Genomic DNA, 17,493 nt, shown 5'->3' on the forward strand with positions numbered 1-17,493 from the left:
ACATCCGGGGCATCTCCTTTCCTCCTTTCGAGACAGCATGCTTTCTCCGGTCCGACCAGCCGGACTCGGAAAATGTGCATTTATAGTTTATAGGAAATGCTTTTTAGCGCGTCTGTTTTCTTGTTAATGTCTCGATACATTAAGTAAGTTTGAAAAAATATATATTTTTGAAAAAGCGTTATGGCGCTTTCTTTTTAGCGGTTATTAGGCCGCATCTGCGTGAGAATTTGGGCGTAAGTTAACTTTTTTAATAAGGTAGAAATGTGAAATAGAATAATGTATTTCCCTCGTTGCTTCAGTGTGTTGTTGTGTAGGGCCGATGATACACTTGGATGTTAGATGATTTTGTTTTTAGATGACTGCGCGTCCACACGTGGGCAGATGAAGGTGGCGCGCCTGGTATGGAAGGCCCCGCGTGACTTTATTACCGTGAGTATTTCTTCATAATTCCTTTTTTTTTTTTTTTTGCATTTCCCCCCCAATGAATGATGATTTACGTGCGTTAGACTTCTGATGAAAAATGAAGTCACTATACTTTATCTGACTTGACTCACAAAACACCGTGTGTTTGTGTGTTGCAATGATCACGTTCACTCAGACATTTTTTCATATTTCATATTTCCAGGTGATCACGCAGGTTTTCCTGTGGTTGGATCCCCGTAGTAGAAACACAGTAAGTATCTTTTTAAGTGATTGATTTGATATGACCCACATGCTTAGTATTTAAATGGACACTGTTTTAATAACTGGGCTTACTCAAACTGTTTTCTCCTGCAGGAGGCTGACTGGAGCTGATTGGACACGCTCCTGTAAAAGGTGACACCAGGATTCATGAATATAGCATATGTGCATTTTTGAAGCAGAACACTTGCATATATTTAACTGTAGGGATGGAACATCCTGTCTGAATAAAGAATATATCAAAGAGTACGTTTGTGTCTTGTATTTCATTCCACTTAACATATTTTGGGTTTTTTTTGGGGGGGTAAATGGATTTTGAGGCACCACTTTCAACCTGAATGGCCTTTTCCATGGCCATTCACACAGGTGAAGAGTTGTGCAAAAGCATAGGTCTTGTTATAACTGGGGTTTCTTGGCAATTTTACCAAGTCTCTCTTTTAACGCAAGATACAGAACCCAAATGCAGAGCAATAACTGCAAACTTATAAATGTATATAAAGGACTACTGGTTCTGTTTTATATTGTAGCAAAGGGTAGTTCTTTTACTTCTTTATGATCTGATATAAAGTTATACGCACGCACACAAATGCTTCCTGAGAATCTGCTGCTCTAGTTTTCAGACGCTACGACACAAACTCCCAAGCAAAAGGTTTTATTGATCCACAACGATCAGAACCATAACATTCTGTGACATCACCGAACACAACAGCAATGTTCCGATATTTTCATCACTGTGCAAATGAACAACACCGAAACTTGTGGAAACAAAGGGCATGTCTCGACGGACACGGTAATGGCACGAACGCTGTCTACCCCTCGACCGACTCAACAAATATGGTGGCTCACTACAGGGGAATGTTTATTTTAAAGGCACTTTCTGCCTCGTACACTTTTGCCAACACACATTTTAACGTAAAACACACAAAATAAGTTGCCTGTGAAGCAGCCGGCGTCTGATTACAAAGTTTGTAGCTGAATGTAATATGAATGTACAGTACAGAATTAAATATAATATAAAAAAACAAGGAAGGGCATACATTACTTGTCTTCTGGCAACATTAAATAATATGGCTAATATCCAGTATGTTTATTCCAATACAACGGGAAGAGTGGGTGTGTTTCCCCCTCTTATCACATTAAAAACGTTAAGTTTTATGAACTGTACTGTGAAAGGGTTTTCTGTACATCACTAGAATGGCCTCAATTGGAACACGCAAGATAATGAACCGATTGCTTATTTGTCACCGTTACATCATACAGTAGCCTTTCAGACAGGACTGAACGTTTGCTTTGGCAATAAAATAAAAAAAACAGAAAATTATTACTTTTTGTTCGGCTCTGAATGCAACATGAAAGTAAGTCTAGAAGCAAATGAGCTGCATTCCTATTTATACATTCATCAGGCAACGTTCAGCTGCATTTTGATTCGCCGCTCCAAAGTCAGTTTTAGCTCTAATCACTAAAACACAGTTAAACGCACATGGGCTGTATGTGACCGTGTCCATCGTGGGTTTGCACTGACCTAGTGTCTTCGATGGACACGGTGCCGTTGATCTGTTTGCATAAAAAAAGGGCCGGGGCAACTGGCACAGGCAGCAGTGTGGATGGTTAATACAATGAGTTGATATCCCTGTGAAATGTGTATCAATAGATGTAGCAAAATCATCTCTGATTTTTCGGATTATTCCCTCCTTTTCCTTGCTCAGATGGCCTAAAAAGTTCTCGTAGAGATACAGCCGCAATAAGCCACTCGATAAGAAAGGCGGCACAAAAAAAAAAAATGCACACTCCACGACTACCATGTTTGGCGCAGCTGTACATCACAGGTTTTATGGTTTCTTCTGGTCGAAGCTGGTCGCCACACACATTTGTTTGCAGAAGTCTCGACATGCCCCATGTATCGTTCATCGGAGAATGAATCACAATATTTGACCTCACACAAATAAAAGCTGTGTGTGATTGGATGACAATCTATGAGTCACAATTCTCTTCCGTCTTTTTTTTAATCCTCCTGCTTTTAGTTGCCCCGGAGATGATTACGAGCTCGCCAACGCTTCCCGGTTTGTTTTGTTTTTGGTGCAACAATGGGACCGGAGCACGGGTAAAAATCTTAAGAGAGCTGGTCCGGTTGTTGCACCCGTAGGTCTCCGGGAGGGAGGCGGGGCTTGTCGTATCGCCACGGTGATGGAGCGTCTGTCGTTGTGCATGTTAGGAGCAGCTCTCTTCACATTTCCGAGACCTCAGACTCCTCGGGTTCCGGGTCCTTCAAGGCATCGTTTGTCACAGTGGCCAAGTTGGCATTTGAACGTGCGTCCGTGGCAGAGTGCATTATGGGTAGCCATATATCATCCATGTTTGGCATCACAAATATTTTCTGTGGGAGGACAAAGAAAAGTCATCGTTGTTTCACCAATAAAACAGAAATATGACTATAAGTGAAGGGAAAGGAGCAGATCTACTGCTATAAATACATTTTGGTAACTAAACAATATAAACCAGAAAAACAAGACAATATATCCAGTGTATCCAACCCTGCACTGAGTCCGGCTTTTGCTGAAAGCCAGATGTAAACACTCACTCACAAATGATAACAGTGCAGCACCGTATTTTACTGGAGGCGTGCTTTAGGGAGATGGTGCATAATAATAACCCCCAGAGGAGTCTGGCAGGGATAAATGCAGATGTGAGGTGGACCTGACTGGGACAGCAGTTTGCAGGTGTGCCTCAGGGCGGTTGTCTACAGACAGGCGTATCATTACTTTGGATATATATGAGCGGTGGGGAAAGCCACAGGCACACTGCTTTGAAGTGCATGTAGGTGGGAAGCCATAAATTAATCCCAAAGTCCTCCTTTATTACCTAAATTCTCACCCTTTGAGCAAACTTTCAGCCTAACCATAGCTCTATCCAACTAGATTGACAATGTGAAGAATATTCACGACTAAGCATTGACGTCATCCTTCTCTCAGTGTATACCTGGAATTCCTGGTCCAGTTTCTTCTCAATCCAGTCCGTCACGTGAACTAAAGTGACTTCCCTCTCACCCAGTTTAGGCCGCGCTTTCAGCTCTAGGTGAGGCGGACTCCGAAAACCATACCTGATAGGCAAGAGGAGACAACATCACATACAAGCAGAATTGCAGTCTTGAGTGCAGACATTCTCCATGACATGCATCTTTAAAATTATTCTACTAAATATGAAACATGTTCTTATTTTACAACATAAAGTCACTTTGTGGAGGAAATGTGCGAAACAAAATTAATCATTATTAGTGGTTCCCAACCATTTTTTTGGCTTGTGACCCCTCATAATTAGGGAGTCGATTTCTGACCAATTCATCACAGATCATTGCAGTTCAGACAGATTTTTCCCATCTAGGATTGTTTCATTTGAAGGATTTGTAGAGGTTTTTAAGAAGTTAAATTATCCAGTGTTCACAAGAAAAACTAACGGAAAAATCTATATACAGTATATAACATTTTGTGTTTCTTTTAATCATCTGGTGACCCCTCAGATTGTCCTTGGTACCTGTTCAAGGGTAACAATATTTATTTTTTATATATTTTTTTTAAATTATGATAGTTTTTATAATGGAGTAATATTCCATATCTTTAATTAAAAAAATACACACCTTTGTGCCCTCATTACAGTTTGAAGTGTAATAGTTCACTGGTGATAAAACCTTTTATTCTTTCACTGTCTGCCTGTCTGTATTTGGCCAGCAGATGGCGCCAAGTTGTATTCTCGAACCAGGATTTTCCATACACTCACTGACTACATCCTACAGTCGTTCAACACACTCCTCCCTGGACGTGAACGTACCATATCCTATCCGTGGGGGGAGGCGGGATATTAACGGCCAGCGTCCCGCGGAACTCTTGCACCTCCACGGTGAGCAGCAGGGGCGTGTTGGACACCTCCTCCATCTTCTTCTTAATGAACTCCGTCTCTGTGGCTTTCTGGAAGTACTTGGACTTGGCTATCTTGTCCACGAAGCGCATGATCTTGCTGGGTCTGTGGCCTCCCACGTACCTACGTGAGCACAGGATGGAAACGGAGGAGGGGAGGGGAGGAGTGAGTCAGGTTCATTATTTATTCATAACAGCATCTCTCGCTCCTCGGCGCCCACGTTGGATGGGAGTGACCGGGGTGCTACATAAAATCATCAGCGAGCTTCTGAACGTGTGGAACGGAGAGGGTGTGTAGGCGGGCGGGAGGACTGAAAGGGCAGAACAGTTTTGCTTCAACACATCCGTGCAAAAATCTGTTTTATCCTCATTTTCGATTCAGATGTGAAAGAGACGGCTTGCTCACCCCTCGGCTCCAGGAAGGACCGCTTTGTCGCTGAGGAGCTCTGGTGGGTCCTCCTCATCCGATGAGCCGGCACTGGAGGACTCCTCGTCGCTGTCTGCCAGACAGAACGTCCGCGGCCTGGACCTGTCTCACACACACACATAGACAAACACACTCATTGTTGCAAAGAACCATTACCAATTCAAACAAATTCCCATTAAATGCTATAACTACTGCTATAGATCAGAGGAGCTTAATCACCACTGATTCACTGAAGAAAGGAAAGCTATAATCGTGATCTATGGGCATCTACTCCCAAACTCACCAGCCATTGGACAAATCCACAGCGGTATGCGTCCAGAGAGAGGATTTGTAGATTAAGAGAAGAAAATCCAAGTTGGAAATTATGCAAAAACAGATCTGATATGGTTCTGAATGCAAATCCACTCGATAAACATCCAGCTCAGAGCTGTTTGTTTAGCAAATGAAGCTAATCCTTCAAACATCCTATTTGGTCCTAGTCACTGAGAACGTATAATAAGACAATGACAAACAAATACAACATGACTAAATGTTTGGATTGGATTGGAAATGTGATGGAAAGCCTCACCACTCCTTCCCGTGCTCCCCGAGCCCCTCGCCCTCCTTCCCCAAACGAGCCAGGTTCATCTTGGTCTCCAGTGTCATGAGGAAGGAGCCCGTGTAGGAGACCTCCAGATCAAACCACAGACCTGGACAGACGGTGAGGGGAAACGGCTCATTGATTGAAAGCGTGCTTCTTCCCATCCTCAACAATGCCACAGCAGCAACTCTGAATTTGAGTTATTTCTGCGTGGAAGCAAGAACCTCCTGCTTGGTGTCTGATTGCTGTGAGGTTCCCCCCCCCCGTGGAGCTGCCAGGAGGAAGTCCTGTTATCTAGCAAACTCTGAAAAGGTCGGCTCTGGGGGAGCAGCGCCACCTGATTGGCTTACTGTATCAGGCTACTTCCTGTTTACACACACTGCACTTCTCAGGAGGCGACGGGGGAAGGGTTCCAAGAACGTCCGGTAACTGATAAGTGTTCTCTTCCTCGTTCTTCCTCTCCTCATTAGTCTGTATGTTAGCTGCAGCAGTGTCAAACAGAAACTGGATGGCAGAATTACATCAGATTACATATTCTGATTTAATTCTGCCCCAGATGATGAATCTTAATGACCCCCAAATGTTTCCTCTAGTGCCACCAGCAGGTTGGTATATGTAGTGCAGAGTGAAATCGGATGGATTACCATCATAGATATACATAAAGCTCTGTTTTCATTTTTATCATCACTTTCTGTAAGTTTGTATTTCCGGAGACTTTGCCTGAGGGAATTACCCACAAATCACGGTGTGAAGCCTGGGTGCATAAAAAACACATGGAACACATGAATCAACAACCCATAATTGTGTTGTTTTTTTTGTCATCGAGGCAATGTGACTTGTCAGGTGCAGCCCCATTCATATTTATGCCATTTCATGCATTACAGTCTCACAAAGCATATAGTCATATGGACACTTTATCAATATCTAGGTACAGAATAAAACATTATATCTAATTATATCAGGAACACTAAGCTCTACACAAGCTTGTGTGCATTCGGTCAGTCTTGGAGCGTAAACATTGTCCATCAAATCATGTCCTCCCAACATTAAGGAGTCAGGAAGCACTCATCCACTCTCCTCCTCACGATGACAAGAGAAAAGAAACCTCGACGAGATCTGAGATCAGGGACGGAACCATCCAGGCAAATGCACCCTGTCCTGCTCATGCAGGTTTACGGCACGGCACTTCGAGCGACGCCAGTCCCCCGGGACTAATTACTCGCTGGGATCACCTGATTATGCTTTGTGAGTGTACGTCTGTGGGTGTACGGGCTTCAGACATTACACATTAATGAGCGTTGCAGACTCGGCCGTGGAAAATGTGGCTGACGGGAGAATGACTCACGACCGGCTGCTTTCAGCGAATAGCAAAATGTATCACATTGTCAGTGATTTTATGCGTTTATACGCCAGATCAAAATGAGACTAAAGCCGGAAAATAAATACAGCAACCTACGTATTAGGGGAAAAGCAAGCTTAATTAAAAAAAATCTGCTTAAAAGCACCACTAATGACAACCTGTTCCCTTCTTATGCTTCTCTTTTTTCTATTCAGTAGGAATTAATATGCATCACATCTCTGTATCGTCCCTTTGCTGGGGTTCAAGGCAGGCGGTGGGCAGGGTGAGTCAGTGTCTTTGTAATGGACCCAAGACGGGAGTTTAATTACCGTGGTATTACCAGAGCGAGGTAACACAGAGGGGCTGGACTCCAGAGGAGAGAGGGGAAATGTCTCAATCCAGAGAGGAGAAGAGCGAAGCCGAGGGAAGATAAAGGGACGGCAGGAGATGGAGATGAAGGAGATAAGATGGATCGAGAGGAAAAGAGAAGTGAGAGTGCGTCTCACTATTCTGTCAGGAGGGAGAGATAACAGCCGGGGTCGAGATGAAGGACGGAGGATAGCTGGAGGAGAGGGACGGCTGATGGCAGGAAAATAAGAACGTGTGTTTTTGTAGCGGGGCCATCGCTTCTCTTCCTACCTTGGTGGTCCACAGAGGGTTTGGAGGCGAGGAGGATCTTAGGAATGGAGAAGCCCATGTCTAGCTCCGTCAAAGTCAGCTCGTTCATGACATACGGCAGCTGAAACACAGAATACAAAGACATGAAATACAGCCACAAAATCCTCTCTCTTTACTGATCACATTGGAGAAACACGTGTGCTTGTGCAAATACCCACCCTGATCTTACTGAGCTTCATCTGGATCTTTTTGGAGACGACATTGGCCCAGTATTTCTCTCCCAGGAAGTCCCAGAATACCCTTCCCACAAAGGCATTGACCCAGGCCTCAGGCTCCACGGGCTCCTCTGAACTCCTGTGGATCTGAAGGACATACAGGTATGAGCTGTAGCTTTAATCTCCTCGACATAGAATAAAGATAATAGGTTCTACATCTACATATACAGATGTATCTACTTCCATGGCTGGATCAGCCTGGTTGTGTCCCTCCGTCTCCTACCTTTTTTGCAGCTTTGGGGCTGCTCTCTGGGCTCGGCCCGGGGCTGTCAGTGGCGGTCGGGCTCCGCTGCGTTGCCTGGCCGTTGACATATTTGGCCATGTAGACGTTATAGTCCAACAGCATCTTCTGCCTCATCCCTCCAGTGGGGCCACAGGAGGGAGCGGAGGAGGCCTCCCTGGAGCGAGCCTGACACAGCTCCTCCAGGCTCCCCCGGCTGCTGCTCCTGCTGTCGCCCTCCGGCCCGCCGCCAGACTGGGTGCTGCTGCTGCTGCGGCTGAGGCCGGGCAAGAAGGCTGAATGCGGAGATGGGGGGGAGGTTAATGTGATACAATTACATTTTCAATCAATGCATCATATTACACATCGATAACGCATGCCCAAGGGCCTGGAATAGCAGGCATCTATTCATTTTCAAAATAATTGCTGCGTGCAGCCACATATTTAAATCGATATTCAAATTCCAGTAATCCTGTTTCACTCCCCGCTGCCTTCATCACCGGACCGACACCGTGCCAGTGTTTCCCTTTGAGTCGGGCCTTATCCTCGCAGGTTTATATCCCACAGTGGAGCCCGACGCCGTTATATGCTGCTCCTCTGTGCATGTAATCCCGCTGACCCATTCACACTCATCTGTTCGCTAGTTGAGGGGATTGGCAGTCCCTAAGCTGGGGCTTACGCACAGATCTGATGGCTGCGCGGTAACACACTCCAGACCGGCTATTCTGACTGTGGGAAGTGATGCGCGGCGTCTGTGCAAATCCAGCACGAGATAAATCCATCTGTACGTGATTATTTGTGTCTTGGTGTGTGTGTGACACCGTAACTACAGTCTCAAAACCCACCGCTCTTGCAGACGCCAGGCAGACTGCCACCTCGTCCCTCCGATTTAACTCGGGACGCCAGGAGGAATCTCCGGAACCACTCTTCCTTTTCCCGACCCGTCCTCCCAAACAAGTAGATCGTCAGATCCCCCCCTCCGGAGGTGGGTCTTTTGGGCTCCTCCGCCGGTCCTGACGCCTCCACCTTCTCGCACTTGTCCGCTCGTTCCGGCTTCTCGCCCGGCCCCGTGCATTTCTCCTCCCCGCCTTCAGGCTTCTCCCCCTGGGCCTTGGACATGAAGTCCTCCTGCTTGGCCAGCTCAATGCAAATGGGATACTTCTTGTTCCAAACTCTCTTCCGAGCCAGGCTTTGTGGCACCAGGTAGATCTACGGGGAGGGAGGGCATATAGATCAATCAAACGCATGAAAATGATGACGTTTTGTTGTTGTTTTGGGGGCAGCAGAATGCCCACATTTGAATGAGGACCAACAACAAAAAGTACTACAGAGAAGGGCAGCTGCAATGACTCGGCGATGTCTTCTTGCCGCCTCTGCCTTCGGATACACAAACTATCGAGTCAGCACACGAGACACAAAGCTGTGTGTACAGGGTCGGTGACCTGTGATATTCACTCCATGTTTACACACACTCTGTGACACTGAAAATGAGCAGCTTTGTCACTGAACTTGACCTATTAGCGAGCGTGCACTCAGGCAAAGGCAGATATGAGGGGACGTGTGCTCGATGTCACTATCGGTTAGGCTTATCGCCCCGTGACACAAATACAGCCGAGGAGCCAGCAGAGACTCACAACCCCACGAGAGCGCCGCACCTTGCTGTCCGTCAGGTCGTAGATCTTCTGGCTGACGTAGGTGACGTCGGGCTTGGGCTCGTTGTGCGTGGCGCGCCGGGAGATGTTGCGGTTGGGCTTGGACAGACGCAGGACGGAGCCCTCTAGGCGGACGTAGACGGAGTGGGTCAGCGTGGCGTGGTACATCTCCGGGTCGTAGCTGTGGATCTCATTCATCCAGCCCTGAGGGGTTTAAGTCGGGAGAGGGGAAGAGTTAGACACACATTAGACTCCCAGCTCCAACACCGAGGATTCTGGGTTGCACATCTTCTCACAAGTTGAGCTTCCATGTGGTAACGAGTTTATACTGGTGTTTATGATGAACAAAATCGTTTTTGTGTGCGGCATGCGTGTGTTCTCCGATGCTAAACACCGACGCCCTGTTGATGCTCGGAGGAAGAGGAAGAGGAAGATGCTGCTTCCCTGCACTCGTACGCTTCGGGGTCCGTCGTTCAAACGCTACGTATCATGTGCCGCACAACCGCAGAGCTCCACTTTTGGAACAGCTGAGCCCTCTAGTCCTATGCAACAGCTTGGCATCCACGAAGACACACACACACACGCTTACATAACTCCCTCAAACTACGAGACGTTTCTCTCGGAGCAGAGTCTCTACAGCACAGCAGAGTGAGGTGATCTGAGAAAAAGGGGGCGGATGTGGTGGACGCTCTCAGAAAGAAAAAGTGTAATAAAACCCCAATATGTCGCTGCTGGTCCCCATGAGGCTGTGTGTGGAGTTTAATTCTCATCCCAACGCCCACCTTATCAGTCCCAAGGGAGGCGCTATGAGCAGAGCCAATGCAATAAGAAACAACAGGGGAAATTTCAGGGCTCGGCTGGTGCGAAACGCGAAGAACGTGCAGTCTCAAAGATACAAAACAAAAGGCCCTTGGGAGAAGAATCCGACCAAAATACAATTTAGCTTAAGCTTGATGGTAAACAAACCGAAACCGACACGTTGCATTCTGTTCACTATATGGCATTCTCACTCGGGGTGGTTTTAGCGTGGGAAGATAAAATGCATTGCCCTAGCCATATATCACACAGATGCTATCAACTACAGGCAGGCAGGCAGACAGGAAAAACAAACAAACAGAACGGCAGGATGGCTATACGAGACACATGTTGCTATGGTGATGTTGTACTGTACAAATATCTGTATTCATTTAACACTATATGTTGTTTGCCGTCTCCCGTTCCATGTGACTCTAACATAGGTTATGTTGAATCTTGGCTATTTAGAACAAGGTTTTTTTGGGGGTAAATCTGCGACTATGCAAACAGAATTGTTTCAGCAGAGCCAGATCTGATTAGTAGCCATGGAGCCGGTGAAGTGAGGACACCTGCTATAAAAAGCCGAGACAAGTTTACACTTAACAGTCTCTGCCGTCGTCTCACCTTGAAGGTTCCTGGCTCTTTGATATCCAGCTGGGCCACGTTCCAGTGCTCTCCCCTTCGCCTCCCCCTTCTCGTCCCCGACGACGAGCGTCGAGGAGAGGACAGCCAGAGGACCAGCAGGGCCAACATGAACCCGGCTACTATCCCATGCACCACCGCACATACATATGGCGGCACTGGAAGGACTATATACCAGTACACCAACTGTGTGAGAAAGATGAGGCCAGTCACGGGGACAGCCTCTTCCTCCTCCTCCTCTTCCTCCTCCTCCTCTTCTTTCTCCTCCTCCTCCGTGTCCAGTTCACTACACAACCCGGTGCTACCAGTATGGGGCTGCCGGGACCCTGGGCGATCCCCGTCCGGTGTCTCGGTGTCGGTGCACAACTCAAAGTCTTCACTGTACAGTTCGCAGAAGTCCTCGTCTTCCTGTTTAGCGACCAGGGCCGACATAGAGCAGCGGCCCAGAGTGAGAGAAGGGGACTTGGGGAACGTGGATGAGGAGGCCTGGGTGAGGGCCGGGGCGGGCCCCAGTGACGGGAAGGAGAAAAAAACAGAGTCGGGGCCCTTCCCCGTGGGGGTTTCGTCCTCTTCTGCTCCCTCCTCCTCCTTGATGCTGTAGTTGTTGTTACCCTCCGTGTGTCCGTTTACCGCCGTCCCTCCGCTGAGCTCCGACGCGCTGGAGGACAGCAATTTGGCACGATGAGTGGCACTTCCGGCGGCCCCCGCGCCCGACTCGTCCCCCATGATCTTACTAAAAAGCTGCAGGGGGTCTGACATCACCTCTGACAGCCGTCGCTTGGTATCCTCTATCCTGGCCTCCACCTCTTGGACCTTGAAGAAAGACCTGCCGTCGGGGGACATGATGGGGGAGGAGGGAGCGGTTTTGGAGTCTCCGCCTGCTTTAGTGACCACGACGGGGCTGGAGCACAAGCGGGGCTGGGAGAACTGTTTAAAGAGCTGCATGTTGCGAGGCGGAGCCCGCTGGGACGGCTGCACCTGCTGTTGCTGATGGGGGGGCTGGTGGAGATAGTGATGGAGAAGCCCCTCCTGGTGTTCAGCCTTCGAAGTGTCCGTCGAGAGAGACTTCACAAAGGACTTCATTAAGTGACGGTGGCGTGCGTGCGACGACGGAGCGGTGGCGGGCGCGGGAGCCGTTTCACGGGACTCGACGTCATTGGACAAGGACCTGACGAGACTGAGGAAAGGCTTGGAGGAGGGCGTCGCTGTGGACTTGCAAGGGGAGGAGGAGCTGGAGCTCGTGGATTGGGGATTGGCTGACGGTCGGTCAGAGGGCCAGGAGGAGCTGGCAGGAGGGGTGGAGCTCAGGTGGGGGTACGTGGACCTGGGGGTAATAGTCATGGCTGGAGAGGGCGTGTGTGGTACGGGGTCTGAGGACTGCACGGACAGGCCGGATAAAACGGGGAGCGCGGCATCTCCAGAGGAGGTCTCCACGCCCGAGGATTCAAACAGCAGCTCCTCTTTTGCCTCCAAGCCCTCGGCAACGGGCCGCTCATCGGCCCCCGAACCTTCTACGCCCCCAAACCCCCCCACGCCGTCAAGCTCAGATTTAGCCCCGGCGGATCCCAGAGGTACGCCATAGAGCTCCTCTTCCTCGTCGTCTTCCTCCTTCCCCAGAGCAGAGAAGTGGATGGTGATAGTGTCGCGAGAGAGGGAGCGCTGCACCTGCAGCTTGGGTCCGGGGGCGTGACGAGGGGGAGGCGTGTCAGCATGCTGGCCACTTCCCCTGCCGCCGCTGCCCTGACTGCTCATCGCCACCCGGCGCAGGGCTCACAGCCTGGGGGACACGGAGACAGAAGCAGGACACGGTTAACAACCTCAGATACACTGGTGAGAGACATCGGCGTGAGGAAGGAAGTTGAGAAATTGCATTGCAAAGCAGCGATTTCATTCAATAACATCCCCACATGCACACACACACACACACACACACAAAGTGCATAGGACAGAAGAGAACAGCCCCGCAGCGCTCTATTCATCCTAATGCGAGTAGACTGGACAGGTATGTCCACGCTCCCCAATCCATTAGCCCTCATTATGCGAGGCTTTAGCTGACAGACGGAGTTGCTCTCAGGCCTGGCCTCTCTCCGTCTTACCAGCATCCTCCTCACTCACTCACCCTCACTATGGCACCGTGATTAATGGGTTATTTCAGAACACATGAGCCTTGAGGAGAGGGTCCTTCAGCAGCTCAGCCGTATTTGATTGGACTGCAAAAAAAAAAAAAAAAGTGGGTGGGCTTAAATGTCACGCGATACAGAGCTACAGAAGCTGGTTGAAATGGGTTGGCATTAACTTATGTAAGCACACATCATATTTAGTTTAAGAAGACGACTGGACTTTGATATAGAAATACGAAGAGATTTATTTTTTGCATATATTGTTAAGTAGGTGCACGATATGACGGGGATGTGATCTAAAAGGGTTTGGAAAATTGAATATTGACTTTAAGTCAACATTCACTTTCATTTCACCTCCGTTTTGGTCTCCACCACTCTGTCCTGCCATTTGGGGCGCTATGAATAAAGCTGCTAGCATCCTATCAGGTTTATCAGGGACTTTTCATTGAGTGTAGCTACAGGAAATGGTGGGAGACTGAACCAAAACAGTAAAGGTGTGGTCCATGAAACGAAGAAAGAAAAAATAGCTGAAAGACAATAAAATTCTGGGGAACTGCCAGGTCATAATTCTTTGTACAGAAAGTAATTTAACCCATTGTTCGTATAAAAATATAAATTAATGCAGCTTTAAAGTGAAGAAAATAAAAGGTTGAGACCCAATATTTAAATTCATAACTCAAATATTGATACTGATCATTCCATCTGTTGTGTCCGTCATTTGGTCCTAAAATGTAATCTTTTAGCCCACAACGGTCATGGAATGCATTACTTCGATGCTTTATGGAACCATAAGAAAACATAAACATATACATAAATATATCAAACCCTCCTTCCCCCCGCCCACAGACAACAAAAACCACATAATCACACAACAAAGCAGCCGTTCAGCTCCAGCGATCACAGGAGCAAGCCGTCTATTGTGGAGCCTCAACGCGGCGGAACCGGAGTCATTCATCATGCAATGATTTCACCGAATGAGGGCCTTGAATTGTAATTGAGTTATTGTGCCTGTTTATTCCTCCACGTCGCATAGAGTCCATCAAACAGGTCGGGCAAAACAACCACACACACGGAGGGAAAGACACATACACACACAATCCGTCTGCATGGTTGATAGAAATGTCCTGTAACGGGAGGAGGAGAGACGGAGGGAAACTACAGAGCAGTTAGCCTGTGTGATTTCTGAGAAAGGCCCGACATCCCCTCGGGGCTCTCCGGTTGGCGCTGCATCTCCAGAGATTGTATTTGCTGGGATGGAATAACAGAGCATTTGACTTTCCCAGCCAGCCTTTCACTCGGGCTTTGTTATAGTGGGTTTCGTGTGTGTGTGTCGCTTATGCCATGGCTCCGGGCACAGCAGATCGAATAAAAAAGAAAACAAGCAAAGAGACAGAAAAGGGAGCAGCAAAAAGAGGAGAGACAAGTTTTCTGAAGTGGAATTCACTTAAAAAAGGCAGAGATGGGGAGAGAAAATGGGAAGGACGCCACAGACGAGTGTGTGATTGAGAGGAGGCGAATTGAAGAGGTGGAAGTGGCCATCGTCGTCACAAAAGCCTGAAGGACGGATTTGAGTATTGTGGAGGTCAACAGGGTGAGCAGAGAAGGACTATTCAGGTTTGAGGAGGGTGCAGCCAAAACCATATACCGATAATGAATAAACCTCATATCCTAAATCCAGCGAGGCGCAGCTATGTTCGTGGCCAGAGGGGGAGCTGCTGCTGCCGGGTGAAGAGCTCCAACTCCCACCACGAGTTACGTAGGGCAGCAATATTACATTAAGGTTGTTTCACAACCATTTAAAAGTGACTTGCAGTAACTTTTGTCACAACGTTGAAACATAAAACAGCTCATATTGCTATGAATTTTTATACAGAGCCGACTGGAAACATGTCCAGTGCTTTTTGGGTTGAATAAAGTGCAACCAATGTTTGCCGACACACCCACAGCTTTAGTTATTTCCTCTCAGAGCACCGCTGCTATTAAAAACCCTGTTTATTTTAGCTACTTCAGGATGAGGGCGAGGATGAGGAGTCTGGCGCCGAGACAAGACTCATCCAATTAATCAAAGCAAGCAGGGCCACTCTAATCAGCTAAAACCAGCCCCCCGGGAGAAGAGAGGGGAGGGGAGGGAGGTTAAAAGCAGCAGGGTATGAGAATGATATAAGAGGGTGAACAGACAGTAGAAAGGGAATGGGGATGACTGTAGAGAAAGGCCAAAAACGGCACCGAAAAAAGCGCTACTTCTACATGAAAAAATTATCATTCTGCAATTCCTTTGTGATTCAATTGAAATTGACGGCGTCTTGCAAGGACAAAAAGATGAGAATGAGATGTAGAGAGTGCTGAGGGAGAGACGAGACGTATTTATGGTCAACAGTTTGTGCCGCCTTCAGCATAATGAGTCTCTCTCCTCTCAGCAGAGTGGACCTCTGAAAACCATTACTTTAGCCACTTTTCTGGAGAGCCAAGAAGCACTGTTAATTGATTTAACAACTACAGCTGGCCTCAAAAAAAGCCAGCATTCGCTGCAGTTTTCTTTCGCTTTCAGTCCCGCTAGCTGATGAACGGGCTTCGACAGATGCTGTAGATTCCATATGTTCCTACTTTTCAGTCTTGCTTTCTAGTGTTGAAGAGACTCACCTGGTCTCCTACTTTCCTCGCTCTGCATTTGATGGATGGGAAGACACTTCTGGACTGTCACACACCCTGACAAATATCAGGCCCCGGGGAGGCATGTGGAGTGGGAAGGGGGCAAACCCACTCTCTGCATTCACTTTTAATATGCTTCCCTTTCTCGGGAGGGTCGGGTGAGAAGTTGGATGCTTGATACGACACACAAATAAGCCGGAACACGATTAGCTTAGCACGGAGACCGGAAACAAGCAGAAACAGCTGGTTTTCCTCCCATCTTCCTACCATCCAACCAAATCTTATTAACCTGAATCGTGATGAGAAAATTTAATTTCACGCGAAAATTATTGCGATTCACGATAATCAAATTGTACCTAAAAATCGTACAATGGCACTAGTATCACGTTACCTTGTTTTCCCCTCTGGTGGGCGTGGTTTTCAGACGCTACGACCATGGGTGGTATTAAATATGTGCATAAGAAGTCACAATGCAGGAGAACCAGCAACATTATCTTTCTAATTCCACATATGATTCCTACTTGTAATGATCTGGTGGCTAGATTACCCATAATACAACAGAGATGAGGAGCGGGCTGCAGAGGTCTGGTAAACACTTCTTTTAATCAGACTCCCTCTGGAGCCATAAAAGGCTTTATACAGCTGTATTTCCTCAGATATGCAGAAGTACTCCCAAACACCCGTTAACAGACATTGATTTGCGCAAGAAGTCCCTTAACAGAAAACGGCCACAGTATATCTGTATCAGTGGGGGTTATTTTAAGTCCTGGATCAATACCAATGACTCAACAGTTACTTCAGCAGGTGCTGAGACATCGTGGCCTTTAAAAACACACTTTCAAGCCTCTGAGGGGAAAAAACACGACGAGGACCGTGTGAGCCGAGCAGACCCTTGTCAAAAAAATGATTTGCATTATAACAAAGTTTCTGTTGGATTTCTGCTCACTGTATTTGTTCATCTGACTTGATTTGTCTACTTCATCCGTGCACGAAATCCTGAATGTTTCTCTCCGAGTTACCGCCTGCTGATGTGATCGGATGTGTCAGCAGGTGTCGAGGACAGACCGGCATGACCTCTGCCGAAGGATGTTAAGCTAGCTTGACAAGCTTCCACCGAGGGAAGATGATAAGAAGAAGATGAAAAAAAAAAGAAGAAAGAAATGAAGGCTGGTGTCGGGAGTATAACGGAGCAGGTGAGGAAAGTGGAAGCAAGTCAAGTTAGAAGCAAGGCGGCGAGGGTGACAGCATGCAGGAAGATGAACACGGGATGAGTACACACATGCACGGTTGTCACTAACGGCCGAGAGACTCACAAACACACACACACAGAAATAAGCTCAACGGTCACATGATGTGTGCAGTTGCCTGGATGTGTATGAATGCAAACAGAAGTGACACAGAGGGAGGGTGGACTGAGGGAGTAGATGTATTATATACTTAGAGAAAGGAATGGAAATAAGAGTTTCACTGGTTGATTCTTCTAAAAACACAACACTGGGATTTGAAGAAGGATGGATGAGGAGGCAAACACAAGCAAGCGCTTCTTAAAATAGCTCGGTGAGCCCGTCGACGGGTTTGTCGAGTCCC

At 47.5% G+C, this 17,493-nt stretch overlaps 1 protein-coding gene and 1 long non-coding RNA gene across 6 annotated transcripts in view; one reads left to right on the plus strand and one right to left on the minus strand.

Moving 5' to 3' along the window:
• The first annotated feature begins 30 nt into the window (after nucleotides 1-30).
• Nucleotides 31-922, plus strand: LOC311030638. The gene is made up of 3 exons (XR_014599003.1): nucleotides 31-429; nucleotides 626-673; nucleotides 778-922. It is a non-coding gene; the product is annotated as an uncharacterized lncRNA (long non-coding RNA).
• Nucleotides 923-1,319: 397 nt separating this feature from the next.
• Nucleotides 1,320-17,493, minus strand: part of tex2 (testis expressed 2) — a 22,002-nt gene continuing 5,828 nt past the window's right edge. For 3 of the 5 annotated variants that reach the window (XM_084037884.1, XM_084037881.1, XM_084037882.1), the window contains 11 exons: nucleotides 11,120-12,914; nucleotides 9,704-9,904; nucleotides 8,894-9,257; nucleotides 8,052-8,344; nucleotides 7,772-7,915; nucleotides 7,575-7,674; nucleotides 5,585-5,705; nucleotides 4,996-5,118; nucleotides 4,504-4,713; nucleotides 3,658-3,778; nucleotides 1,320-3,055 (listed from right to left, as the gene is read on the minus strand). In XM_084037884.1, coding sequence (XP_083894010.1) covers nucleotides 2,906-3,055; nucleotides 3,658-3,778; nucleotides 4,504-4,713; nucleotides 4,996-5,118; nucleotides 5,585-5,705; nucleotides 7,575-7,674; nucleotides 7,772-7,915; nucleotides 8,052-8,344; nucleotides 8,894-9,257; nucleotides 9,704-9,904; nucleotides 11,120-12,889 — 3,597 coding nt within the window. In that variant the 5' untranslated portion in view covers nucleotides 12,890-12,914 and the 3' untranslated portion in view covers nucleotides 1,320-2,905. Of the gene's footprint in view, nucleotides 3,056-3,657; nucleotides 3,779-4,503; nucleotides 4,714-4,995; nucleotides 5,119-5,584; nucleotides 5,706-7,574; nucleotides 7,675-7,771; nucleotides 7,916-8,051; nucleotides 8,345-8,893; nucleotides 9,258-9,703; nucleotides 9,905-11,119; nucleotides 12,915-13,256; nucleotides 13,318-17,493 lie in introns of those variants that run through there. The other 2 variants (XM_084037883.1, XM_084037885.1) reach the window with 2 other exon arrangements.

The sequence above is a fragment of the Eutrigla gurnardus genome (genome assembly GCF_963514095.1).
Source record: "Eutrigla gurnardus genome assembly, chromosome: 20".
Lineage (NCBI taxonomy): Eukaryota > Metazoa > Chordata > Actinopteri > Perciformes > Triglidae > Eutrigla > Eutrigla gurnardus.